Here is a 27,834-nt window from a genome sequence, read left to right on the forward strand (position 1 = left end):
ACAGTGGGCCCATACCAACGAAATGAGGTTCAACACCGACAAATGCAGAGTCCTCCACCTCGGCAAAAAGAACCCTAGACATACATACAGCCTGGGAGATACCCCACTCAGCAGTAGTGACTGCGAAAGAGATCTTGGAGTCTTGGTGGACAATCAACTAAACATGAGTCAGCAATGTGCAGCAGCAGCCAAAAAAGCCAACTCAATCCTAAGCTGCATCAACAGAGGAATACGCTCCAAGACCAGGGAAGTACTAATACCACTCTACTATGCCCTGGTCAGACCCCACCTGGAGTACTGCATCCAATTTTGGTCACCTCACTACAAAAAAGACATCGAAACTCTGGAGAAGGTGCAAAAAAGAGCAACCAAAATGATTAGGGGACTCGAAACCAAGACTTACGAAGAGAGATTGAGAGAACTGGGCATGGACAACCTAGAAAAAAGAAGGTCTAGAGGGGACATGATAGCAGTTTACAGATACTTGAGGGGTTGCCACGGTGAGAAGGGGGTCTCTTTATTCCCCAGGGCACCAGAAGGCCGGACGAGGAACAATGGTTGGAAGCTGACCAAGGAGAGATTCAACCAGGAAATAAGGAAGAACTTCCTGACGGTCAGAGCGATCAACCAATGGAACTGCCTGCCAGGGGAGGTGGTGAATTCCCCAACTCTGGACACCTTCAAGAGGAGATTGGACTTCCATTTGGCTCGGGTGCTGTAGGGTTTCCTGCTCAGGCAGGGGGTTGGACTCGATGACCTAACGGTCCCTTTCAACTCTATTAATAAAATAAAATAAAATAAAAAAATAAAAATAAAAATGTGAGATAACAATTTGCTTCTATTTACAGACAAACTGTCATGATGAAAATCCATCAGCTATTAGCAATTTTTGCTATTTTATTCTTTTATAAGAAAAAAATTGCAAAATAAAATAGAAAAATATAACTTTAAAAGACTAAATGACACTTGTTTGTGATTCCCCAAGCAAAGAACAGCTAATAGGGTCTGGTAGCTAGTGTACAACTTTGTTACAATTTACAGCTCTCCTAAAGCTTTTGCCAGAAGTTTACTTTGGAAAAGGGGTTGGAATTATAATTAGAAACTATTTCCTGGTGCTATTTTCAATGCTAAACTAATTCAGTCCATCTAATGAAGAGGTCAGTTGAAACTAATTAGGACAGATTGCAATAATAAGAGCAGATTAACTCTGCATATTCTAAACTGTTCAGACTAAGAAGAGTTTGGAAAACCTGGGGAGTTGTAACTCAGTGGGGGGATTATGCAGATAGCCCAAGGCTGTGACTCAAAGCCTGATACTGCAAGGACAAACAAAGGCTTGATGGGCTCTCCCCCAAATCTGAGCAATTTTTAATTACCAAACACACACACACACAAACACATTAGACCTCCATTCTGCAGCAGCAGCCTTCCCCACATTCTTCTTCCTCTAAACCTACTCTATGGCAGTGTTTCCCAACCTTTTTTGAGCCGCGGCACATTATTCACATTTACAAAATCCTGGGGAACATTGAGCGGGGGGGGGGGGGGGCTAAAAAAGTTTGGACAAAAAAATATCTCTCTTCCTCCCTTTCGCTCTATTTCTCTCTCCCCCTCTTTCTCTCTCTCCCTTCCTTCCTCTTTCTTTCCCCCTCTCTCTCCATCTCTCTTTGTTTCTCCCTTCCTTCCTCTCTTTTTTGCCCTCCTTCTCTCTCCCTCCTTCCCTCCCTCTGTCTTTCCCTCACCCTCCTTCACCCCTCTTTCTCTCTCTCTCTTGCTTTCTCTCTCTCTTGCTATCTTTCTCTCTTTCTCTCTCCCCCCTCCCTCTCCCCCTCTCTTTCTCTCTCTTGCTATCTCTCTTTCTCTCTCTCTCTTTTGCTTTCTCTCTTTCTCTCCCCCCTCTCTCTCCCTCTTTCTCTCTCTCCCTGTCTTGCTATCTCTTTCTCTCTTTCTCTCCCCCCTCTCCCTCTCTTTCTCTCTCTCCCTCTCTTTCTCTCTCTTTCTCTCTTTCTCTCCCCCCTCTCTCCCTCTCTCTTTCTCTCTCTCCCTCTCTTGCTATATCTTTCTCTCCCCCCTCTCTCCCTCTCTTTCTCTCTCTCCCTCTCTTGCTATCTCTTTCTCTCTTTCTCTCCCCGCTCTCTCCCTCTCTTTCTCTCTCTCCCGCTCTTGCTATCTCTTTCTCTCTTTCTCTCCCCCCTCTCTCCCTCTCTTTCTCTCTCCCTCTCTTGCTATCTCTTTCTCTCTCTTTCTCTCCCCCCTCTCTTCCTCTCTCTTTCTCTCTCTCCCTCTCTTGCTATCTCTTTCTCTCTCCCCTCTCTCTTTCTCTCAGCAGCGGCATTGGGCAGTAGCCGTGGGGTGACGGCAGGTGATCAGCTGTGAGGCGGAGCTCCAGAACGGAGGCACAGACAGCGGTGGCTAGACGTGTTGCTAGACGCCGTACATTTCTGGCATTGCGCTGGGCATGGATGTGGGGCTGGAACCTCCGTCCTGGCCCAGCCAGCAGGCAAGTGCCAGCCACGCAATTCCAGCATGTCCAGCCGCCGTCGTCGGTGCCTCTGTTCCGGAGCTCCGCCTCAAAGCTGATCACCCTGACGTCGCCCCACGGCTACTGCCCAATGCCGCTGCTGAGAGAAAGAGGGAGGGAGAGAGGGGGGAGAGAAAGAGATAGCAAGAGAGGGGGGGAGAGAGGGACCACCCTGCCGCCGCCCCATGGCTACAGCAACATGTCCAGCCGCCGCCGGTCGGTGCCTCCATTCCGGAGCTCCGCCTCACAGCTGACCACCCTGGCGCCACCCCATGGCTACTGCCCGCTGCCGCTGCCGCCACCATCACCCTCAGGCTGTGTGCCGCCCTCCCGCTGCCGCTGCCCTCCCACCAAACCCCAAAGCTCACCTGCTGCCGTCGCCAGGGAAGCTCCAGCCGGGTGGGGCACTGCAGCTGCTGGAAAACTTGGAAGGCGCAAAGAAGAAAGCTCAGCTTCCGGTCTCACAACTTTTTTCTCTTCGCAAAAAGTTGTGAGACCAGAAGCTGAGCTTATTTCTTCGTGGCACACCTGACCATGTCTCGCGGCACACCAGTGTGCCGTGACACACCGGTTGGGAAACACTGCTCTATGGGGTCTTAAGTAAATAAATGTAATGGGAAGCTTCCAAGAAAACCTCCGCTCACTTACCGAATGAGTTCTAAGGACAGCAACAATCTTGGAAAGTGCCATATTCCAAAGTTCATCGGTGTAAGCTCTCGTTATTAATCCTTGGGTTGCGTGTAATATGTGATCCTCCACGACAAAAAAACTGAGCAAGGTAACAAATCGTGGAATTAATGTGTTTTTCTTGAGATACTCTCTCTTTTCCTCTCCCCCTTTCCTCCTCAGCCCCCAAACATGGAGGTTTTACTAGCCTTTTGTAACTCAGTGCTGTTCACACCTTTCGTGGTTAACTAAAAGGAATGTGTAAAGAAACCCACACTTTATCATTTAATTAGGAAGAGTATATCTGAGCTACAGTAATAAATGTAGACGTTTACCCTCAAACCGCACCTCAGTGGGAGAGCACATTTTTTGTTCATGCATTCAACATAGCAAGACTGTGGGAAAGCAAGGCAGGACTGGTTGCCCCTAGACTAGTGATGGCAAACTTTTCCTCCAGTGCTGAAAGAGCGTGTGCGGGCACTGTCATGATGCGCAAATGCCCACACCCATAATTCATTGCCAGGGGAGGGCAGAAATAGCTTCCCTGCTCCCCCACCCCCCCATCCCCTCTGAGGTCATCTGGAGGCTGGAAACAGCCTGTTTCCCAACTTCTGGTGGGCCCAGCAGGCTTTTGTTTCACCCTCCCCAGACTCCAAGGCTTCTGTGGAGCCAGGGGAGGTAAAAATGCCCTCCCCATCCCACCCAGAGGCTCTCTGGAAGCCAAAAACACCCTCCCAGAGCCTCTGTGTGAGCCAAAAATCAGCTGGCCAGCACACATATGCACGTTGGGGCTGAGCTAGGGCAACAGCTCGCGTGCCAGCAGATATGGCTCTGTGTGCCACCTGTGGCACCCGTGCCATAGGTTCGCCATCACTGCCTTAGATGGTGAATTTTATTATAAGTCAACAGAGAACCAACAACTGAATGTGGACTGGGCTGTGGTGCCTTGAAGACATTTTGGCAATCTTGGATGTCAACTGCTGTCTAAGAAGAGAACCCTGTTTTTGCTTAATTTTAGGTGCTGTGCTTAAGGCACGAGGTTTCAAGTTATACACCATGCAACTTCAATTTGTAAATTCTGGGATGTTGTAGTGCAGGGGTGTCAAACTCGTGGCCCACGGGCCGGATGCACTGGCAACAATTTTTACCCTGGTTTAGTAAAGGGGGGAAGCTGTGAAGTGTCACATGACAACAATGTGATGTCGTGAGTTTGACACTCCTGTTGTAATGGAAAAATGATCATTGTCAGCAGGCACTAGAAAGAATATATCACTAAGGCAATCAACAGTCTTTATGCTAAAGATACAATTTTATGTTTTTAAAAAATATTATTAAAAGTTTTGAATAGAACAACAAAAGATAATGCAACTAAAAAAGAAAAAAAAGTGCCAGTAAAAAGAAAAAATGAATTAACACCCCCTCCCCCACAAGAAAGTGATTTGCCACCATCATGGTGATAAATACAAATAATTCCATGGTCTCTTCACCTCCTTTCAGTTAGTTAACAAATAGGCAACTTTTAGCTCTCATAATAGACAATTGAGCTTTAAGATCTTTAACATTTGATACATCCAATTCTTTAATACATACAAGATTTATTTTCAAGAAAACTTAATTTGCTATACAATGATGGGAGGAGCAAGGGGATGCAACTGTTCCCACCCTTTGGTCTCTGTTAAAATAGCAAAAATAAGACAAAACAGCAAATGCAAACAATTTGAAAAGCTATCAGAAATACAGACAGCAGCTTTACTCACCCTACAATTTGACTGAAGTATCTTCTGTAATCTTCTACTGTTTCATGCTATAAGAAAAGAACACAATCATTTAACAGAAAGCAATTTGAGAAGTTGTATAAATCTTTTCTTTTTTAAGTTCAAGTACCATGTTGGACTGTGGCTGTAAAACTAGTCTTGCTTGTTTCCTCCTCTGTTTTCTATAGTAGTTTTCAAATGTTTCTGCATCACCCTAAACAAAAAAAATATATGCACAATTTTAGACATCTGTGTGTTATCCCAAATATTTTCATGACAAACTTTCCCCCCATATTTCTGAATATGAAAAAATAGATTTTTTAAAAAACTATGGGATATTCATAATTTCAAATATATATTGTGAGTATGTATTGTCCAATTCTGATTTAATACAGATATTTTATTTTAAAAATACTCCTTTTATCAATGTTTTAATCATTATATTACTTTTGGCTTTTAAGATTGACTGGAGGAAAAAAACCCGAAGAAATTCTTGTTTTCCTCATTAGAAAAAAAAAGGAAATTGAGTTATCAATTCTCCCCCCAAAAGTATATAAAATTTAATTTGTGGTTAAGAATTATTTGGACTACCTACAAAATATTATCTTTAGTAATAAAACAAATAAAATATTTGTGTGGTTCTATTATTTAAAATATAGATATATGGGTTATATAAGAGTGGGGAAATCATTTATTGTCACAATTATTAAAGAAAAAAAGTTCTGCATTTGCAGAAATATACCAATTATGATGGTAATAATAAGAGCTGGATTGTTGGAAGACAATGTTTTGATCTGGGATTTCAATTTTCCTTTATGGCATCAAACAAAACTAAAAGTTTAGGGTCAAATAAAGGAGACCAAATATCTACAGTCTAGTGCAGGGGTCCCCAAACTTTTTACACAGGGGGCCAGTTCACTGTCCCTCGGACTGTTGGAGGGCCGGACTATTAAAAAAAAACCTATGAACAAATTCCTATGCACACACCTTATTTTAACATAAAAAACAAAATGGGAATGTACTATTTAGAGGAGGGGGGAGAAGAACTGAAATTCATATATGTTTATGTTTTGTTTTTAATTTTCTTTTGTTGACATCTGATTGGCTATACAAGGTTTTCTTGGCTTATGAAAAATGTATAAAGAAAGAAGGAAGCACTTTGGCATAATGGTTAATAAGTTAGAAATATAATTGGCGTTGCACTTTTTGAAGGAACATTAAGGAGGGAATTTAATTGAAAGAAAATGAACGTAACTGGATGACAAAATTAGAAAAAAAAACTTTTGCAACTTTTTTGATGATTGATATTAGTTACTAACAAAATACCGCATTTTATTCATGGAAAATTAGATGGTACACTGTGTTGTTTGAATGTATGTTGAGAGAAAAATTTTAAAAAATTACCTCCTCCCCAAAACAGTCCTTCCTTCCTCTGTCCCTCCATTCATTTCATTCTTCCTTCCTTCCTTCCTTCCTTCCTTCCTTCCTTCCTCCATTTCTCCTTCCTTCCTTCCTCTCCTCCTTCCCTCCCTCTCATTCCCTTTTCTTTCTTTCTCTCTCTCTTTTCCCTATGCTCTTGTCACTCACTGGCGGGCCGGATAAATGGCCTCAGTGGGCCGCATGTGGCCCGCGGGCCGTAGTTTGGAGACCACTGGTCTAGTGGCATCTAAAGCAAGTAAGCAAGCACAAAGAATCAAATACCCTCTCCTGTCATAGGCCACATCTCATCATCAATATGACTTAAGTTAAGCTAACATGAATCTCCTTGTTTTTAGTGAGTCTATTCTAAACGTTGCTTAGCCTCAGCAAATTTTATAGAGTTGCAATCTTGGCCATTCATTTCTTCTTTTTACACAACCTCCTCCTCCTTATTTTGGAAAATTAGGCAATAGTACATGATGTGACAATGGGAATTAAGAAGAAAAGGGGGGAAAGGTCTCTTTTTTCTGCTGGTAAAACAGAGCCTCTAGTGCAGTGTTTCCCAACCTTGGCAACTTGGAGATATTTGGACTTCAACTCCCAGAATTCCCCAGCCAGCAAATGCTGGCTGGGGAATTCTGGGAATTGAAGTCCAGATATCTTCAAGTTGCCAAGGTTGGGAAACACTGCTCTAGTGGTTCAAAGGCTCTTGTCTTTACAGAAGGACTCTTTTTATGAAGTAAAAAAACATTGCTGCAACTAAACAGACCAGCATTAGTAGCAAGCAACAAATAGGTACCAGGCACATATTAATTATTACACTGTACCAACACACGCACACGCACACACACAAAAAGAGTTTCCATATATAACATATACATACCAGAACTGAATAAATATGTAGGCATCTATATACAGGAGAAAAATCTACTAGATCATGAGCAGTCAAAACCTGTAGAATATAAAATCCAATCAGCTATATTACAAAGCAAATTTTAGTATAAATTAAATGAAAGGAAATATTGCCTTTCATGAGCAAAAAAATTTTTCAGTGCAGCTAACAGTCATCATAAATACAACAACAATAAAAATATAACAATAAAATCCACAATACAGGAAAAACAATAATATCCTAAAAAAACATACATACATTGCAGTCAATCCTAATTCCAGGCCTGCTGGAAAAGCCAGGTCTTGATGGCTTTCTGGAAGACTGGTAGAAACATATAAGATTGATGGCAGAAAATGACCTCATGGCCATCTAGTCTGCCCTTGTACTATTTCCTGTATTTTATCTTAGGATGGATATAGGTTTATCCCAGGCATGTTTAAATTCAGTTACTGTGGGTTTACCAATCACGTCTGCTGGAAGTTTGTTCCAAGGTTCTACTACTCTTTCAGTAAAATAATATTTTCTCATGTTGCTTCTGATCTTTCCCCCAACTAACCTCAGATTGTGCCCCCTTGTTCTTGTGTTCACTTTCCTATTAAAAACACTTCCCTCCTGAACCTTATAGGGTGGAGATAGTGGGGGGGCGAATCTCTGGGGGCAGTTGATTCTGAAGTGTCAGAGCCGCCACAGAGAAGGCTCTTCCCCCAGGCCCCGCCAACCGACTCTGTGGGCCTTTACTGGCCACAAGGAGGTATGAGGGAGGAGGTAGTCCCGTTATGATTAGTTACCTGGTTGTTATGGTAACTAAAGAGGGAATGTACTTATTCAAAAGGGCTACTATTGTGTTCTCTCAATGATAAAATACACATGATAAAACTCCTCCCAAAAGGTGCCTTAACCCAACACAAGTGCAAGGCAAAAGCTTAACCAAGGGCTAATTAGTGCTCTCTGAGCTTGTTTCCTTGAAGACATTTTATTACCATAACTAGGTAATATAATCAGTGCACTGATTATGCTATCTAGTTAGAGTAATGAAATGTCTGCAATAAAACAAGGATTTAACTTGTTTCTTGTATCCTTAAGATTATATTAATACTGATTGTTTCCTCATTGCTTATTTGACCCCTATGACAATCATCAGGTGTTGTACCTCATAATTCTTGACAAATGTATCTTTTCTTGTATGTACACTGAGAGCATATGCACCAAAGACAAATTTCTTGTGTGTCCAATCACATGGCCAATAAAGAATTCTATTACACAAACACTATTTTTTTTCTCTAAAACACCATGTTCCTATCATAGCTTCTTTACGTTAAGCATTTCTTTCTGTCATACAGAGAGCCACCACTTGTACCAATCAAAAACTGCCTAATTTCAATGATCACATAAATTATAACATGGGAGGGATCTTCTCTTTTTTAATCTCTTTCTTCCCAGAGATTACCAAATTTATAACATCTTCAAACGCTGGGGGTTCAATTTAAGGGCTGTAAAAAATAAAGGAGTGATACTGATACTGAAGCCAAATATTCTCCTTTATTGGCAAGGGCTAATTAGATAAAGAATAAAAAGGGCAATGGTAGCAATAAATAACACAATGATTTAAACAGTACATAAATTATGCATTTTCTTGGTTTATTTTGGGCTGCATAAATTCAATAAAAAATGATCATGTGTCCTAGGTTATGATTTCCTTTATAATACAGTAAAATCTATTTGTACAGTAATAGAAACATCCGTCAAGCTAATGAAGTTTTCTTTATTGTGAATTTTCTGTGGTTTTCTACTCTTCTGCCATCTCAAATAAGCTCAAGGTGCTTTCCGAAGTTATCTCAATCTACTAGATTAAATACAATTATTTAATAATTTGTGGTTTAGGCAGTGACAGTGACGCTGTTATCCAGGAAGAACAAAATGGAGATAACCTCTTACATTTTCTTTTTTTCCTGATAACAAAGGAAGGGTAGCATAAAATATTCAGCTGAATTCAATTCAAACCAATGACATTTATTAAGCACTGTAGCTTTTATGCCATGAGCAGTTCTTTTAAAATTCCATTTTTATCAGAATTTTTCAATATAAACTTCACGTTTCTGGTTATTTCTCAGCTGAACCGTGATCTACACCAAACTCGATTTCATTGAAGGCTGAATCAGGATTGTGTTTGACCTTGGGGGAAGGAGGGGGGGCTATGATGGGCATGGCCATCATGTCACTCGTGTAAGAGATGCCTGTGGTGGCTCGAACACTCTGCCATAGAAAACGGGCTCCCGAGCTATGATTTCACTGGCAGGCCAGTCATTCGCTATTTCTAGGTCAGCCCCGTGGGCCAGACCCAATATCCCAATATGACACCCCTGGTCTACACCATGCAGTCACCTGAGCAACAAAATACAATATCATCAATAGAAATACCTCCTCTTCGTGTTCTTCTTCGTCTTCTAGAGTTTGCTTTGAAATTATTTCGCTCCTTGTTTCTGCAATTCCGTTGCTGTTTATGTATACGTTCTTTCCACAGCACAGGCTGCCCTGCTTCTGAAGAGCGGTATTAAAAGTTTTTTGCTGCTGTGCCTGCATGAACAAAATAATCCACGAGTTCTCTTTTACAGTCCCAAGAAACCAATACAAGTCACAACAAGGGCAGCGGAAGAAGTGGTCTCCTGATGCTTTAGCTGGATTCATTTTTCAGAAGACGGGATGTGGTGTGACAAACTTGCTGTGCAGCTGAACATAGGATGGAAACAAATGTGGAAGAAGGCTGCTAAACCTTCTTTCAACCATTTCCATCTAAACCAAGCCAGGGTTGCCGCTCCCACTGCTACTGGTGCGCTGCCTGCGCAGCTTTGCATCTCTGGTGTGCGTGCACATGCGCTGGAAGAAAAATCTCACAAGGGGATGAGCGTATGAAGTTTTGGCAATTTGTTTGCATCCGCGCATGTGCAGAAGAAAAAAAATCACCGAAATCTCACAGGTGAGTGTGTCCCCTCATGAGATTTTTCTTCCTGCATATGCACAGAAGCAAAATCTCACTCAGACGCAAAGGTGCGCATGCTGGGGACACGAAGCTGCACGCGCAACTCAATTTTCGCTACCAGTGCGGCATCCTCGTTCGTACCGGTAGCAACCCGCTACTGAACTGAACTCAACTGAAACGAGGGACGATATAAAGAAGGGAAGAAAGCACGTGTGTGTGTGTGTGTGTGTGTGTGTGTACATATATATATCACATGTTTTTTGCTGAGTTTTTAAAATTTTAAAATTAAGGGAGACTAGGGTAGCACTATTTCGGCCTTGTTCTGGCCTCATTTTTGCCGAGAGGCAAAAAGGAAGCTGTGACGCTCCTTCAATATTCCAGGGTGATCCGACAGGAAAAAAAAACCCAAACAACCCTGCCATTTCAAGACAGTTAATTTCTTCATAGCCGACAACTATATTCTGTATGTATCACATGTTTTTGCTGAAATTTTAAAATTAAGGGAGACTAGGATGGCACCATTTCAGCCTTGTTCTGGCCTCATCAGCTAGCTACACCCTTACTGGGATTTGATACGGCAGCTTCTGCCTTAGGCAGAAAATTAACCTCTAGGCCACCAGACCTGATCCCTTCAGCTCTGTACCAGGGAGGGGCTATATTTTTTTTTAGGTCGGATCACCCTGGTATATTCAAGGAACGTCACAGCTCCTTTTTGCCTCTAGGCCTAACCCAGGGCCATTTCTTTTTTTATTATTATTTCAGCAAAAAACATGTGATACATACAGAATATAGTTGTCGGCTATGAATAAATTAACTGCCTTGAAATGGCCCTGGGTTGGGCCTAGAGGCAAAAAGGAGCTGTGACATTCCTTCAATATACCTGACATAAAACACACACAAACACACACACACATACATATTTGTGTTTATACATACATATACAGTATATATATATATACAGTATATATATATATATATATATATATATATATATATATATATATATATGTAGATTGTTCTGATATACTGTATATGTATGTATAAACACAAACACACACGTATACATATTATACACTATATTTTTGTAGTATAAGACGCACTTCTCCCTACAAAAGAGGGTGGAAATGTTGGTGCGTCTTATACACCAAACACAGATATTTGCGAAAACAACTCTATGTGAAAACGGGTGCGCAGAGGATTTGGGAGGTCTTGCAGAGTGCTCCTGGAGGATGGGAGAAGGCATAAAAGCACCAGTTTTTGCAAAAAACAGTCCCCAAACAGCCTGCTTTTCACAAAAACGGGGCGTGCAGAGGATTTGGGAGGTCTGCACTCCTGGGGCCTCTTCAAAATCTTGGTGCGCCTTAATACACCGGTGCATCTTATAGTATAGTGGGCATATACCCAGTGTTTTAGTCCTATCTGACAAAACACTCTAGCTCCATCCATATCCCCTTTACAGCAGGTCAGCAAAAGGGTCCAGCATAGTCAAATATGTTTGACAGAGACCTTTAAAAGAGTGTTTATGGAAAGAAGACAAACATCCATCCCATTCTAGACCTCTCTCTGAGGTTTTATCACATATCTAGAATTATGCATGAAGATTTCCAGAACAATTATTTGTATATTTCCAGAAAGGTTCCACTGCTTTTGCTTTGGCTTCAATCTCATTCATCCAGTTTCACCATTTGGGTGCAACACTGTATTTTGCAGTTCAAAATGGGTAGGGAAAAGCTATGTTGCTATAAAGAAGGCTATCACATAGTGTTTTCAAATGTATTTATAATGATAATATTCTTTGATTGGAGAAAGCTCCTCTGAGAATAGGAACAAAAGCTAAATGGTGATTGTTGCAGCCAGGCTTTATTGACTAACATTAAGAAATTGAGCATTTCAGGATGTTTACCTGCTTCATTGCCATTTCACCAATTTTATCGGAATGTTTCCGGATGCTCTCCAGGAAGTCCTTCAGATCTGACATGGAAATCCCTTTAATTTCCTCACGAAGCTTTGGGAGGTTCCCCATCATGATTTGGCAAAACCGATACTGACTGACTCTAGGGAAGTATATGTTTTCTAGCTGTTCCATGGTTTTTAAAGCAGAATAATATCTGGGGGGGGGGGGAAGAAACCATCGGTTTTTAAAACAGAAAGGGAAAAAAACAAAGCAAGCATATTTTTTTAAACAAAAAAATATGATAACAGCCTAGGTAATAGATCCTGAATAATCTAGTCTCAGGTAAGAGTAGAGAAGAAAAGGAGGAAAAAAACAGCACTGGATACACTTTGGAATTATTGTTTTTAAAATTACTGCTTGTTAAAAACTAAAAAGATTGGGAATGTTTTAATAAGTTCATGGTTTTTATTAGCTATGCTTTTGCTAAGTGCATTTATTTGTTTGTTTGTTTGTTTGTTTGTTTGTTTAATTAAATTTATATGCCGCCCCTCTCCGAGGACTCTAGACCTAATAAGTGCCATTGTCTATCTTTATCAATTGTATATGGCCTGTTATGCCCTTTACTAAAAGAGAATTATAAATAACCGTTGTTGTTGTTGTTGTTGTTATTATTATTATTATTATTATTATTATTATTATTATTATTATTATTAAAAACATTTGGAACTTCAAGTTCGATTGTGTTTCCTGGGTGAACTCTCTTTCAATCCTTTTTAAAAAATTATGAATTTAAAATTGTCTAAGGATTTTTTTTCCCAGAACATACAGCAAAAGGGTAAATACAGTGCTGATTTTAAAAACTTTTAATGGATTAACAGTTCGGAAGGGTTTGAATTAAAGACTTTGAAGTTAATTAAAAGGACTTTTTTCTGTGGGAAATATTTTGGTTTCTAAATAACTGATAAGACAATTCTGAAGGTTGGACACTAGAGGGGGCTAGACAGATATAAATATATCAATGTCTAAGCGAAAGGATTTTTTTTGGTTGTTGTTGAATGTACGGTAATTATAATGCTATCTACTATGGTAGAATTGGAATATTTTATTGATGAGAAGCTCCACTGAATAAAACTGAAATTGATCTGAATGTGGATTTTAAAATGATAGCTTATAAAAAGAGAGGGAAATAAGTGATATACAACTGATACCAAATGATGATTTGATAATTACAAAAGACATACAAATATCAGAAAAGTGATGTGGGGAACTTCTCTACAACGAATTTATAAAATGGACATTGGCACTGTCAAAGATTTCATTACAAGTGACAATGAGAGTATGAACTGCGATATGGGTATTTTTTCTTTACTGAAATTACAAAAGTAACTTCAGAATTTAGATTTCAGAATGCCAATACTTCTGAGACAAGAGATAAAGAGAGTACAAAAAATGGGTATTTAGATTTTGTTTGAATGAACTAAAAATTGATGGGAGAAAGAAAATAGAATACAAAATCAGTATTTGATCAAGGTTAATATAAGACAATGTTTTAAGGGTTTTATTTCTAAAGATGGTATGTTATTTCTAGGGAGATTTAATGGATTTTTTATTAAGATTGACGACAATTTTTTTAAAAAATTATTTGAAAATGAGGACAAGGTGTTTAAAGAAAAAATGAGATATAAATGTAAAAGGATGCATTTAAAGTGGGTTTATTAGGAGTCCTGGTGGCACAGTGGTTAGAATGCAGTATTGCAGGTGAACTTTCCTGAGCCCATTAGGAGCTCGGTCCTGATGGGCTCAAAACTGACTTAGTCTCCCATCCTTCGGAGATCATTACAATGAGGACTGTTGGGAGCAATATGCTGATATTATAAACCACCCAGAGAATGCTGTATATGTCTAAACTCTATTGCTATTTTTAATGTAATTTGAATATTATTAAGATGGAGTAATTAAACCCTTAAAATATCATAGAGAATGGATGAGACATGGAATGAAATGTTTTTTTTTAAGAGATAGTGTTAAGCTTTTTTTTAAAAAAAGAGATGATGTTACACTAATTACACTTGTTGGGGAACAAGAAGAAAATTTATTTTCTTTTTTTCTTCACTTTTTTAGTTTCAGTAGGTTTCCTGCTTTTTATATATACAGTATATTTATTCTCTGTAGAAGGTATTAATTTTATTTGTACAAAATAATCCTTAATAAGATTATTACCAAAATTATATTGGTGAAATGTAAATCCTAATGGAGACAGAGACTGAAAGATAGCAAGATTAAAAAATAATAATTAGAAAACAATAAAAGCAGAGCATTTGGCTATATTTTACTCTTTTCCTAGTATATCTAAGCAACTATTCAACATAGTTAAAAAGCCTGAATTTTAATACAATAAATACCTCTAGTCATTAAATTGTTAGATCAAAGAATGTGACTTAAAGGGTGTATCTAACCAGGAGTTGTTATAATTGTATTATATACTTTGGTACATTATATGCATTATACATTTTACTATATTATGTATTATGTCAAAAAACAAATAGAAGTGATTATTTGGGTTTTTTATTTATAATGATTCATTATTAATATTTACATATTTATTTAGAACTTGTTTTGAAAGTTGCATGGTATATCAGATGACAACCAAACATAAATGTTAATCAGTGGGGAAATATCTATTTTGCTATTTTGATAATGTATTAACTATTTGTTTTAAATATTAAAACCAAATCAAAACAATCACTGGAATTATAAATCAAATGTAATTATTTCAATTTCATGCATATGACTTTAAAGTTTAATTTCTAAAGGCAATTACTAATTCTTCCAAATACTTTATTTTTCATCATAAGAATTGTTCATTTGTCATGAAAGGCATGGGACAAAGACAGGAAAAGAATACAATGACAGGACCAAATTCATTAAAAGTCCTCACTAAAGTAAGCTTTACTACTCCACCAGTAATTGCAATAGACAAGTGGATGAACCAATTCATTAAAACATTTAGTTGAGTTAAAAACGATTAATTCACCTTCTGACATTCATCTGCTCTTTTAATTTGCTGTACATCTCCAATACTGTAATAAAAAATGTAAATGTCATAAATTTCACCATAAAATATATAATCCAGATGCTTTCTGGACAATCAGTTTTATATATAAATGCATTTTTGACACTGTGAAAGCTTTACAACCTTAAGATCAAAACTTAAAATGGAAAAGCAATAAAAACAGAAATTTTAGAAAGTTGGTTTAGGCTGATCTCAAAGCATTTTTAAACGTTGTTTTAACTTTTATTGGACACCAAACATCGTGAAAATTACAATGGATTTACAGCCAAAAATAGATCACTGCTGTTGGCAGGAGCATCTGTTACAGGAAGAACACACCAGGAATCATGGTATTTTACAGATAATGGTAAAAATGTAATGTTTCTCTACATAACTAAAACCAAATGTCAGAAAGGGCGATTTGGGAAATATTGTATATAATAATGTTTCAGCTTATCTTTGAAACTTTGGGAATTCCATGAATGGTTAAATAATATTTGATTACATGACAACATTGTATCTACAAATTAATATAATCAACAATATTCCGTCTCTGAATATCCTGTCAATATCCTGGATATAAATGAAAAAATTAAAAAAAATAAAATAAAAAATATATAACTGATTTAAATGCTTTTAAATATCCCCTTTAAGTCTTTAAGGAACATTTGCTCCCAAAAGTAGTGTGTATCACAAACAAAAGGTCAATTTTGTATTAGTTGTGTTGAAATATATCTACATTTAACTTAGACATGATATTTATGTACTCCAACATTTGGCATTTAATTTTTTGTAACTAACCTGGAAGGCACAACTGAAGTTTTTCGACCACGGTCATAATATTCCTCTGCTGAAGCCTACTCTGGATGACTTCTTCTGTCTGAGCTAGCACCTTGAGTATTTTCAAACATATTATAGTTAAATTAAGAGCACTTGTGTCATATTGCATAAAACATTTGTTGAATGAATCGGAAAAGGCATTTTCTTACCTCTTTCCCAGCTTCTTGAAGTCTTCTGTTTGTATCAGTAACTTGGACCTTAAAAATGATTTCACCTTTATTAGAAAAATATGCATATAATGCCCTGATGCAGCTGCTCACCCTTGTAATCAGATCATGCTTCATGAGAAACTTAGAACAAAGAAATGTAAATCCAAATTAACTCTACAGCTTGAACTTGAACTTTTGATCACCAAGGGTTTTTGTTAACTTCAATTAGTTATGACAGTTCTTTCTAACAGATTCAGTGGCAAACTTCTCAATTTTACTTGGGATTTTTGAACTTTGTTTCTATAGGTCTGTCAAACAATTCAAATCACTGACCCAATTGACCACTGGTCCTTCTTTGATAACCTCAATGAGCTCTATGTGTCACTCATTGTCTGCAAGAAATGGTGATTGCATTTTATGGTAATTAAACTTTCATACTTTGCTGAATGCAAACACTGGGAGGTTGATTAACATCAAACGTGGATATTGCCAGCCAAGCGACATTTTAATGCTGCAGGTGCAGGCAGTGCTCGACCTCGGAGTTTCCCACATATTAAGTGACTCATTAGGTCATCATAATAAGGGAGCACATTCTAGTTTATTAAAAAACTCATTAAATTCTGAACAAAGATGCTCAATGACCTCATTGAGTCTCTAGTTATATGAATATCCTTTATATAATGCTGTGCTACTCATAACCTCTGGTGAACTATGTTCATTCTGTCTGGGGAACATATTTTTTTTCTTCTTACAAATGTGCAAAGGGAGCTGAGAGGGACTATTTCCACAACTTAATTCTGAGGAAATCTCAGTTATCTTTTCTTTTTTAAATCCCAACTATTTCAGCCGCTTTTTGGAGAAATATCTGTGGGAAAAGGAAATGTCCATGCTGGATCCGGGCACTCAGAAAAAAGTATCTCAAAAATATATCTCGGCTCACTCAGTCAAGAGGTCCCCGACCGCTGGTCCGTGAACCAGCATTGGGCCACAGTACGCCAGAGACAGTCCGGGCAAACAAGCAAAGCCCCCATTCATTGGATGCAGGCAATATATGGAACCATGCTCCCTCCAGTCCACAGAAAAACCTCTCTCCTTGGAACGGGTCCCTGGTGCCCAAAAGGTTGGGGGACACTGAATTAAACAATCTATGAACGTCTTACCCTGGTGCCTGGAATCTGTGGGGTCAGGATGGGATCCTGGGAAGCCTCAGGGGCTTTGGCTTTTGTGGCCAGCCAATTCCAGAACCATGTCATTTTTAATGGTGGATGTGGCTGCACTGACCCAGTCAGACCTGGTGAATGATCTGAGAGTCCTCCAGGAATCAAGACTCCTGCTCAAACAGCAGGTGGCAGTCATGATCGGGGGGGGGGGCATTGTATAACTTTGTATTGTGTGTCAGTTGTGCCTTTTCCTAGATCGGACAGTACTGCTCGTGGATGCTTGTTTGTTTGTTTGTTTGTTTGTTTGTTTGGTTGGTTGTTTGGTTGGTTGGTTGGTTGGTTGGTTGGTTGTTCATTAATTCATTCGACTTTTATGCCGCCCAATCCCGAAGGACTCAGGGCGGCTTATAACAATATAAAAATTACAAAAACACTAAGAAGTCAAATATAAAATTTAAACTATAAAATCTTAACTAAAAACCATAATAACTAACTCATCAACATGCATACATAACATTCATACAATATCGCCGTGATAGTTGTTAAATTCATGGACCCCAGGCCTGCGGGCAAAGCCAGGTCTTAGTAGCCATACAAAAAGCCAATAGGGTGGGAGCAATAAGGACCTCAGGGAGGAGTTGGTTCCATAGAGCCGGGGCAGCAACAGAGAAGGCCCTCCCTCGTGGCCCCGCCAACCTGCATTGCTTGGTCGACGGGACCTGGAGAAGGCCAACTCTGTGTGTTCTTATAGGTCTCTGGAAGTATGTGGCAGGAGACAGTCCCGTAAATAGTCTGGCCCTGAGCCATGTAGGGCTTTATAGGTGATAACCCTCCTCATGCCCTAGTCACCTTTCTATTGGACTATTGTAATGCACAGTTCAGGGGTCTGCCCTTGAAGAACAACTGGAAGCTTTAGCTGCTTCAAAATGCAACAGCAGAGGCAGTCTATGTGTGCTTCTAGAATACAGTGATCCCTCGATTATCGCGAGGGTTCCGTTCCAAGACCCCTCACGATAATCAATTTTTCGCGATGTAGGGTTGCGGAAGTAAAAACACCATCTGCGCATGCGCGCCCTTTTTTCATGGCCGCGCATGCGCAGATGGTGGAGTTTGCGTGGGCAGCGGGGAAGACCCAGGGAAGGTTCCTTCGGCCGCCCAGCAGCTGATCTGCTCGGCAGCGCAGCGAGGAGCCGAATCGGGGTTTCCCCTTTGCGTGGGCGGCGGGGAAACCCCGATCTTCGTCTGCTCGCTGCTGCTGCGGCCGCCCAGCAGCTGATCTGCTCGGCAGCGCAGCAGCAGCGAGCAGACAAAGATCGGGGTTTCCCCGCCGCCCACGCAAAGGGGAAACCCCGATTCGGCTCCTCGCTGCGCTGCCGAGCAGATCAGCTGCTGGGCGGCCGAAGGAACCTTCCCTGGGTCTTCCTCGCTGATGCCCCCGCTCGCCCGCCCGCCGCCCGCCCGCCGCCCGCCAGCAAGAGGGGGAGATAGAGAAAGAGAGAGAAGGAAAGAAAGAGATGAGAGAGGGAGGAAGAGAGTGTGAGAGAGGAAGAAGCAAGATAGAGAAAGAGAGAGAGAAAGAAAGATGAGAAAGGAAGGAAGAGAGTGACGTCATCGGGTGGGAAAAATCGCGATATAGCGTTTCGCGAAGAACGAGATCGCGAAAATCGAGGGATCGCTGTATATACATTATATCTGTGCTTTGCAAGCAGCACTGGTTTCCGGCATGCTTCTGAGTCCAATTCAAGGTTCTGGTTTTGTCCTTCATAGCATGGGCCAATTTAACTGAATGACTACTCCATGATTGTGGTTAAAATCTGCTGTTCTCTCTTAGCCTGGTGAGTTTTATTTTTTAAAATAATTGTTATACATTTATTGTTTTTAGCTTGTATAATTGTATTGTGCGCTGCTCACAGTCTCTTTTTGTAAGACTTATATGTCCCTATATATTTAACATGTAAATAAATCAATACTTACTAAAACATTTACCCCTGATCTACAAAATAATATTCTACCTAATTAAATTACAAAAAATAATGATAGCATTTTCATGGCATACTGTAGTTTTTTCATTATTATTGTAATGTTTTGTATCATTATTCAAAAGCATCTAAAGACTATTTTCACTATCGCTATTTTACTTTGAAAAAGAACATGTAGCCATAAATCCTGCACCCAAGTACTGCACAAAATAACCCTTTCATTATTTTTAAAAATTATTTTAAAAACAGCAGCTCCTTACCTTTAGCTTCTCTGCATCAGCCCTTACTTTAAGAAGTTCTGTAATGGCATCCACAAATCCTTGATGGTGAAAATTGCACATTTTTTCAATCTCTTTGTCATGATTACGTATACATGCATCCAATTTTTCCATAAACTTTTGGTGTGCGTTTGGCTGGTCATCGTACACAGACCTATCAATGGGTACATGCAAACAAAATGCGAACAAAAATTAACATTAATTGAAAAGCCTTCTAAGCCTGACTTTGCTTACATTGATTCAGTAGTGGAATTCATCCACATGTCCGCTCATTGTATGTTCAAAATATACATTCATGGGGAAGGAAAAACCACACAAATAGAGGGGGGGGGGGGGGAATACAATCTTCAAATTTTTCTTTATACAGTACTGTATTATTTTTCATGCCTCTGACTCAAACATTATTCATTCCGTTAGCTCCCTCTAGTGGACAAGGCCCAATATTACCCAAATCTGTACTCTGATAAGTTTTTTAAAATCTAAAACCATAATTAGTAGCTTTTTTAAGAATGTATTTACTTGTTTCAACTTCGAATACAGTGATATAAACTATAACAAGTGTTTCCATTGCCCACAGCATTTTGCTCATTTAGATTTGTATTTTGTGAATTCTAAACAAATTCAGGTATCTCGATCCAGATTCCCACCCTGAAGATTTCAGAATGATATTTTCAGCTCTTGTTCTCCTTGCCAGGGCCATTTCTATACAAGTCTGCTGCACTGCCTTTCATCAGATGAGAGGATCAGCTAAAGGAGTTTAATATTCCTAATGTTTAATATGAATCCCATTGGGACTGAGCGGCATAGAAGTTGAATAAATAAATAAATAAATATTAATATAATATAATAAATAAATACTGTAACTCCAAGTTCCATTGGGGTATTTTTTTTCCCTGTTTCTACAAGCACAAAAACTTATAAATATCTAAGTTGATAAATGCAATTGGCCCTGATGCAAGGGGAAGTTATCTGACTGCCCCCCTTTTATTCATACACATTTTATATGTGCACATATGCATGACCCTGTAGTCCTTCTTACAAGCTAGCATAGTTTGAGAATATCTGCCTGTCTTATCATATTGGATAGGACAGCCATGCTCCTTCAGGTCCCTTCCCTGGAATCTTGCCAGGCCATCAACATCCTGACAGCTGCCTCGTCTTTCAGCGGTTCCAGCAGCCCCATCCAAGACCCCAAGTGCGTCACTCAGCCTCTTGTTCCATTGTGGTGGCAAGCAAGAAGAAATGGCCACGTGTAGTCCTGGATGGGGTTTTTGGAACTGCTATGAGGCCAGGCAGTTGTCGCAATGCTGATGGGCGGGCTGTGGGGCCCTCAGGTAAAGAGGTGAGGGGGGTGTGTGGCAGCTCTGCACCCCTCGCCATATTTTGTCCTCCACCCACCACTTCGTTTTGTCCTCCACCCTCCATTGCCTCATTGTTGTCCTCCACCACCACCGCCACCAAACTATGTCCTCCATCCCAAAGCCTCATTTTGTCCTCCACCCCACCACCTTGTTTCATTCCCCACCCCCCATCCCAGCTTGAGTTTTATGGCTGCGTCTAGTTCCACCTCATACAACCAGACAATGGGTGGGGCTTAACTAGGCCTTATTTGGGGGTAGGGTTCTTTCAGGCGCAGGTGTGAAAATTGGGCTAGCGCTTGTTTTTGGGGTAGGCCATATTTTCAGGAAAACGTGCTAGTAGGATCTTAGCTGTTCCTACCTGATGGAACCCTCTGGAAGGCTCATATCCCCTCAGCCTTCTAGAAGGCCATCTTGAGTGGGCTTTTTACCAAGATGATTGTGAGGATTTCCAAAGGAAAGACTGAGGTGCCAGGTTTTGTTTTGGTTTTATATTTTATGGGTTTTATTGATCTGGATTTTATAGCTGGTGTGAAGAAACCAGAGTTGTGTTTTTGGATTGGCATACATATCTTCTAAATCAGTGTTTCCCAACCTTGGCAACTTGAAGATATTTGGACTTCAATTCTAGGAGTTGAAGTCCAAATACAGTATCTTCAAGTTGCCAAGGTTGGGAAACACTGTTCTAAATAACTAATATTAAGGGGACAGAGAAGTTACATCTAGTGAAATAAAAAATGTCAGCGATGACAAAAGCAAACAGCATTTGCTAGAACTGCTATCTTCTTGTTTTGAAATTCTGATTCTTTCTACTTTAATCCATATCTCCCCCCTGCCCCCCACCCCCCCAAAAAATCTGGCACCTTCTCACCAACCCACAGAAATGCCAGTTTGGAGAGGGCTGGTTATACCATCACATTCCTATTATAAAAAGCTACTAGTTTACTTTTTTAATTTAAAAAATTAAGGCCTTCTACTCAAAAATAGCTTATGCATACTTTTATGTTAATATATAAATACAATTTTACTTGATAAATTTTTAGATTGTACAGCTTTCTTTCTTTCAAATACACCTGTTTGATAGTCTTGGTATGTTCTAAGTTCAGTCTATTCCACCCCATCATGTTTTTCTTTTTCATTTTTTAAATCGGACATCTGAGAGCCATTATAATATTTTGCTTTCAGCAAGGAGATTCCTGATTAAGTCCCAGTAGAGTGGATGGGGCTAATAAAAACTGCCTGATCTAATTTATCTTAAATGGCTTTTATTCTGGGGTTATGATGCCTTGAGTTCTCAGACAGAAATATCACAGAAATGAAACAAGCATTCATTAAATAAATCATCCTGACATCTTCAGGGCCTTTTGGAGGATACTATATTTGGAGGAAAGCATATTTTAAGACCTTTCAATTTCCCCAAATGTTGTAAGAATTCCTTCACCAACTACCTAAGCTTTTTAGTAGTAAGCTGTTCCTTCATAGGAATTAATTTCTTAATAAACCAAGTATGGAATATCTAATTATTGGGAAATAGGATGCTATATGCTAGGAAAAAAACACATTCTAAACACATTTTGGTGAAAAACCAGCATAGAGAGGAGTAAAAAGAAAAAAGTGACTGTGTTTTTAGCCTGTAGGTCCTTATAAATATCAAAATGCAAAAGTTCAACTTCTGTCTTAAAGGTTGCAGAGTATAATATACACACACACATAATATACACACACACCTTTTCACAAACTATTAGCAAATTCAGCATGAAAACAGAAACATCTTACCTAAAATAATTTATTTTCTCCATGTTGTATGGGCACAGTGCCACCTTGTGGAAATTAACATCCTCATCCTGAGCAATAACACATTCACTAGGTGGCATTTCTAACCCCTCTAAACTGATCTGGGATAAAGATCTGAAATAACATTTAATGCATTTCAGCGGACAAATTACATAGCATGGATTTTCTTCTAGAGAGAGGGAGTCAATAATTAAGTAAGCATTAACTATACCAGTGTTTTTCAACCAGTGTGCCGTGGCACACTAGTGTGCCGCGAGACATGGTCAGGTGTGCCGCGAAGCTCAGAGAGAGAAAGAAAACAAGAGAAAGAAAGAGCAAGAGAGAGAGAAAGAAAACAAGAGAGAGAGAAAGAAAGAAAGAGAGAGAGAAAGAAAGAAAGAAAGAGAGAGAGAAAGAAAGAGAAAGAAAGAAAGCAAGAGAGAGAAAGAGAACAAGAGAGAGAAAGCAAGAGAGAGAGAAAGACATAGAGGGAACTAGGGAGGGAGAGAGAGCAGGAAAGAGGAAAGAAGGAAGAGAGAAAGAAAGAAAGAGGGATGGAGAGAGAGAGAGAAAAGAGCGAGAGAGAAATAGAGCGAAAGGGAGGAAGACATAATTTTTTTGTCGAAACTTTTTTTAGCCCCCCCCCATGTGCCCCATGGTTTTGTAAATATAAAAAATGTGCCGCTGCTCAAAAAAGGTTGAAAATCACTGAACTATACCATAACTATACCATAGTCTGTTGGAAGGGTAGTTACTAACATTTCAAATACAGTACTGTAAACATGACAAATTGTGAATGTACCATACTATTTTTAAAAATTATATGCAATCTGCGTTTAACTTCATTCTTTTTAAAATAGTATTTTTATTTTATCTTATCTTTGTTATTTTTTCCAAAGAATTTCTATACCACTTTTATTTTCCTAGGGCAGTGATGGCGAACCTTTTTTCCCCTTGGGTACCGAAAGAGCGTGCGTGCATGCTATCGCACATGTGCAAGTGCCCATACCCATAATTCAATGCCTGGGTAGGGCGAAAACAGCTTCCTCTTCCCCCTGGAGGCCGGAAACGGCCTGTTTCCCAACTTCTGGTGGGCCAAATAGGCTCGTGTTTCACCTTCCCCAAGGCTCCAAAGGCTTCCCTGGAACCAGGGGAGGGTAAAAAAAAACCTCCTCCATTCCCCCAGAAGCATTCTGAGAGCCAAAAACACCCTCCCAGAGCCTCTGAGCCAAAGATCATCTGGACAACACAAACATGCATGATGGAGGTGAGCTAAGGCAACTGCTTGCATGCCAGCAGATATGGCTCCGCGTGCCACCTGTGGCTCCCGTGCCATAGGTTCACCATCACTGTCCTAGGGCTACTACTACAACACATTGATTATGTGCCTTCAAAGTGGCATCAACTCTTAGTAACCACATAGATATTTTCTCTAGGATAACCCGTCCCCAATACATCTCTTAATTTATTGGGAGCCTTTTCCAGAGATTTGGGTCTTTTCACAATGTGTCCAAAGAATAGAATAGAATAGAATAGAATAGAATATTATTGGCCAAGTGTGATTGGACACCCAAGGAATTTGTCTTGGTGCATATGGTCTTAATGTACATAAAAGAAAAAGATACATTTGTCAAGAATCATGTGGTACAACACTTAATGATTGTCATAGGGGTCAAAAAAGCAATGAAGAAACAATCAATATTAATAAAAATCTTAGGATACAAGCAACAAGTTACAAGTTACAAGAAACAACAAGATAATTTGAGCCCGGTCCTTTGTCCTTGAGCGAGAACTCTGGGTTGGTTTGTTCAATGATACATTTGTTTGTCTTTTTGGCTATGCACAGTATTCTCAGGCATCTTCTCCAACACCAAAGTTCCAAATCGTCAATACTCTTTCTATCCTGCTTCTTCAAAGTCCAATTTCCCCATCACATGGAGTTAACATTGCTTATGCTATTCCTGATCTTTGTAGCTATATTCCCATCATAGCATTTGAAAATCATTGCCAAAGGCTGTCCTACTGCTAGTCTTCAGCCTATTTCTTGACTACTTGTCTTTTATACTTGGTAGAAGATCCTAAAAGACAGAAGCTATTAATCACTCTGATATGTTCAGTGTCAATCCTAAAGCAGATTGTTCTATCTGTTTTCATTAGTTTTGCCTTTATAATTAATTTTACCCTACTATTTCACTGTGTTCCTTGGCTTTGATGACTAAATCTTGCAGATCCTTTGTATTTTTAGTTATCAGAGTAGTTAGTATCAACTGCATGACAGATTATTGATGTTTTGTCCAGCTTCCTTTGATATATATATTCAGTCTATAGGTTGAATGAATAAGGAGAGAATCTCACTCCTTTGCCAACCTGGAGTCAATCTGTTTTGCCATGCTCTATCCATGCTGTAGTTTCCTGACCTCTATATATGTTTCACGCGAAGACAATGAAATGTTTTGGGACTGCCACTTTTTCAAGCACATTCCACAGCTAAATGTGATCCGCACAACTAAACCTTTGCTTAATCAGTGAAGCACATACTGTCAGCTGTAATATTTTATTTTCTTAATTACCCAGCACGTGTCAACATTAAAATGTTCCTCACTCTTATGTAAGATCAGCTTATAAAATATCTGGATCCTAAAGCATTATTCTGCTGGCATATAAAATTATGGATATTGTAGATTAGTTTTTACACTCTGTTAAATCTCAATTTCAATCTCCCTCCCTCCCTCCCTTAGATCCTTTGCTGATTCTCCTTCTATTGCTACCTTATTCCTGCAATCTTGGAGCAGAGCAGCCTTAACAAATCCAATGAATAATTAAATGTTTCTTTCTTTTTGGTGCCAAATCAGCTACGTTCAACAGAAAATGACATGAATGGATTTCTGTTTCATATTACCTCTGGAGCTAGAATCCTGAAAAGGCTTCAAATCAACCAGAGTAAATGTTCTCTTCCTGGTAGGTGACCAGCAACAGAATACAATGATACAGCCACGGAACTCATATATTTCAAAATAAGTCCAAAACAAAAAATCAAATGCAAATTTGCATGCAATTCTCAAAATCTGAAACCGATAGTATTGCAACAATTCTGTTCGTGCAACGTATTGCATTTTGCCCTGTTATTTCAGGTATTTACCAGCACAAAAATCTATGTATGAAAAGCAGCCCGATATGTAACCACACTGGAATAATCACAGGTATTTTCTCCTCTCTTTGCCTCTATGAAAAGAAGAGGGCACCTCGGGCTGAGAAAAACATAACCTACTAAAAAGGGTGAAAGGAGAAAGGGACATGTTATAAATGAAGTCTATGTGTTAGCAAGCTAGACATTTTCCACAGTTATTGGCTAAAGTTTCATGCCTGCAAGAACTAAGTAATTTTGGTTTTCTGTGTCAAACACTATTGCTTTAACATTAAGCTAGGCAGTAATTTCAGTCTTCCATACTTCCATACTTCAGGCTGAACATGAAGATATTACGAGACCTGCAATAAGGCATATTCTGCTTCAATCTCATTAGTGTTGGTTTTTTAAAAATAGCTGATCAATGCCATCTTGTGGCCTGGCTGGAATACTGCATTTCGTTTTTTCAATGTTTTTACATATAGCAATCTGAAAAACAAGGTACCATAATTTATTTCCTTTGACATTCAGAAAGCACGGTTGTTTAAAAAATATTTGTTTTAACATTTAGCCTTTTAAAAAGAACATTTTCATATTCTTCATCTCTTATGAGTAACTATTGGTTGGCAAGGGCTATTTATCTATGGCTGTCTAATTTGCTAATTATGTCTATGGACGTCTAACATCTATCAGAATCTATGTATACTAACACAAGCATTTGTTTTTATTCCAATTTATCACTTTTTCTAAGAGCTAAAGCTATCCTATCTGTTATTTATGAACAAATGTTTAAAATCTTATCATACATAACCCCCCCCCCCCAAAAAAAAAAAAAAGATTCCATTAATAGCTACAGAATTACAACACTTTTTAACCCAGGTTGAATAAATCTACTTTATAGTCCTTCCATTCACTTTTTAAAGTTTGGTTTTTAATCCTTCCAATAATATCCCTGAAGTTGATTTCTTCTCTTTGTCTCCTTCTCAGGAATTTCTTCACTAATTTAGCATGCCTCTTTTGTAAGAAAGCTTTTCCAAGTCACTCATCTAATTTATTTGAATTTAAATGTGAAAATAAACACAGGTATGTGTCAAATCAATTCCCTTTGGCTTCAACTCTTCGGAGAGGGGCGGCATAAAGTCTAAAATATTATTGTTGTTGTTGTTGTTGTTATTATTATTATTATTATTATTATTGATGAAAAACAGCCGATTTGATACCACGTAGTAGCTGTTTAAATTATGGGACTTGAATCCAATGATTTTTTTAAAAAGAAAAACAACTCATTTTTGTGCAGAATTACAAGTTTGTTGATAAAAGATCTCTATCAGTTTAGCATAATAATATTCCAGATACATAGGTGCAGTCCAAGGCTTTTTGACTTGGCCGAGGAAGAGATGAGTTAATTCCTTTTTATTATTCAGCAGACAATGTGTAGGAGCCTACCTACAGATAATATAAGATGTCAAAAGACAGTGGGATAAGCTATGCACACGTTTAAAAAATAACTTTGAAGTCTTCAGATCTTGAACAAGCACACACACAACCTCTTTGGTGTTCATGCCAGTAACTCTGGAAAAGATGCTGCTGCTTTAAAAATTACATTAACTTTGATAATTGCATTCCCTAAGCCAGTGATTTTCAACCTTTTTTGAGCCACGGCTCATTTTTTACATTTACAAAATCCTGGGGCACACCACAAACCAAAATGACACTCTAACACGGTACATATTATATACACCATCAGGATAGACATAACCAGCTGAGGCTTCATCTAGTGGTGGCAACATTTACCTCCAGTCCTGACCAACATTAGAAATCGGGACTATGGGGAGGAGTAGCAGCTTTAACTACTCTCCGTGGCCACACAATGACAAGTGCGCAGCAGCCTGAACGGTGACCTTCCTGGATGTGGATGAGAGGGGGCCTGCTATTGGTCCATCGCTAGTGGTCGGGATGAATCCTAGAAGGTGATTGGTCAGTGCCTCCACTCTTCCT

General features: G+C 39.2%; 1 protein-coding gene across 4 annotated transcripts in view; it reads right to left on the minus strand.

Annotated features, from left to right (window-relative positions):
* The window catches only part of EXOC6 (exocyst complex component 6), a 140,217-nt gene that overhangs the window by 71,743 nt on the left and 40,640 nt on the right, over positions 1–27,834 (minus strand). For all 4 annotated transcript variants that reach the window (XM_070752393.1, XM_070752392.1, XM_070752394.1 and 1 more), the window contains exons 2-11: positions 19,564–19,735; positions 16,165–16,212; positions 15,977–16,067; positions 15,158–15,203; positions 12,133–12,337; positions 9,671–9,826; positions 7,244–7,312; positions 5,072–5,155; positions 4,945–4,991; positions 3,170–3,290 (exon numbers count right to left, since the gene is read on the minus strand). In XM_070752393.1, the coding sequence (XP_070608494.1) occupies positions 3,170–3,290; positions 4,945–4,991; positions 5,072–5,155; positions 7,244–7,312; positions 9,671–9,826; positions 12,133–12,337; positions 15,158–15,203; positions 15,977–16,067; positions 16,165–16,212; positions 19,564–19,735 (1,039 nt within the window). The remainder of the gene's footprint in view (positions 1–3,169; positions 3,291–4,944; positions 4,992–5,071; positions 5,156–7,243; positions 7,313–9,670; positions 9,827–12,132; positions 12,338–15,157; positions 15,204–15,976; positions 16,068–16,164; positions 16,213–19,563; positions 19,736–27,834) is intronic.

The sequence above is a fragment of the Erythrolamprus reginae genome, chromosome 5 (genome assembly GCF_031021105.1).
Source record: "Erythrolamprus reginae isolate rEryReg1 chromosome 5, rEryReg1.hap1, whole genome shotgun sequence".
Lineage (NCBI taxonomy): Eukaryota > Metazoa > Chordata > Lepidosauria > Squamata > Dipsadidae > Erythrolamprus > Erythrolamprus reginae.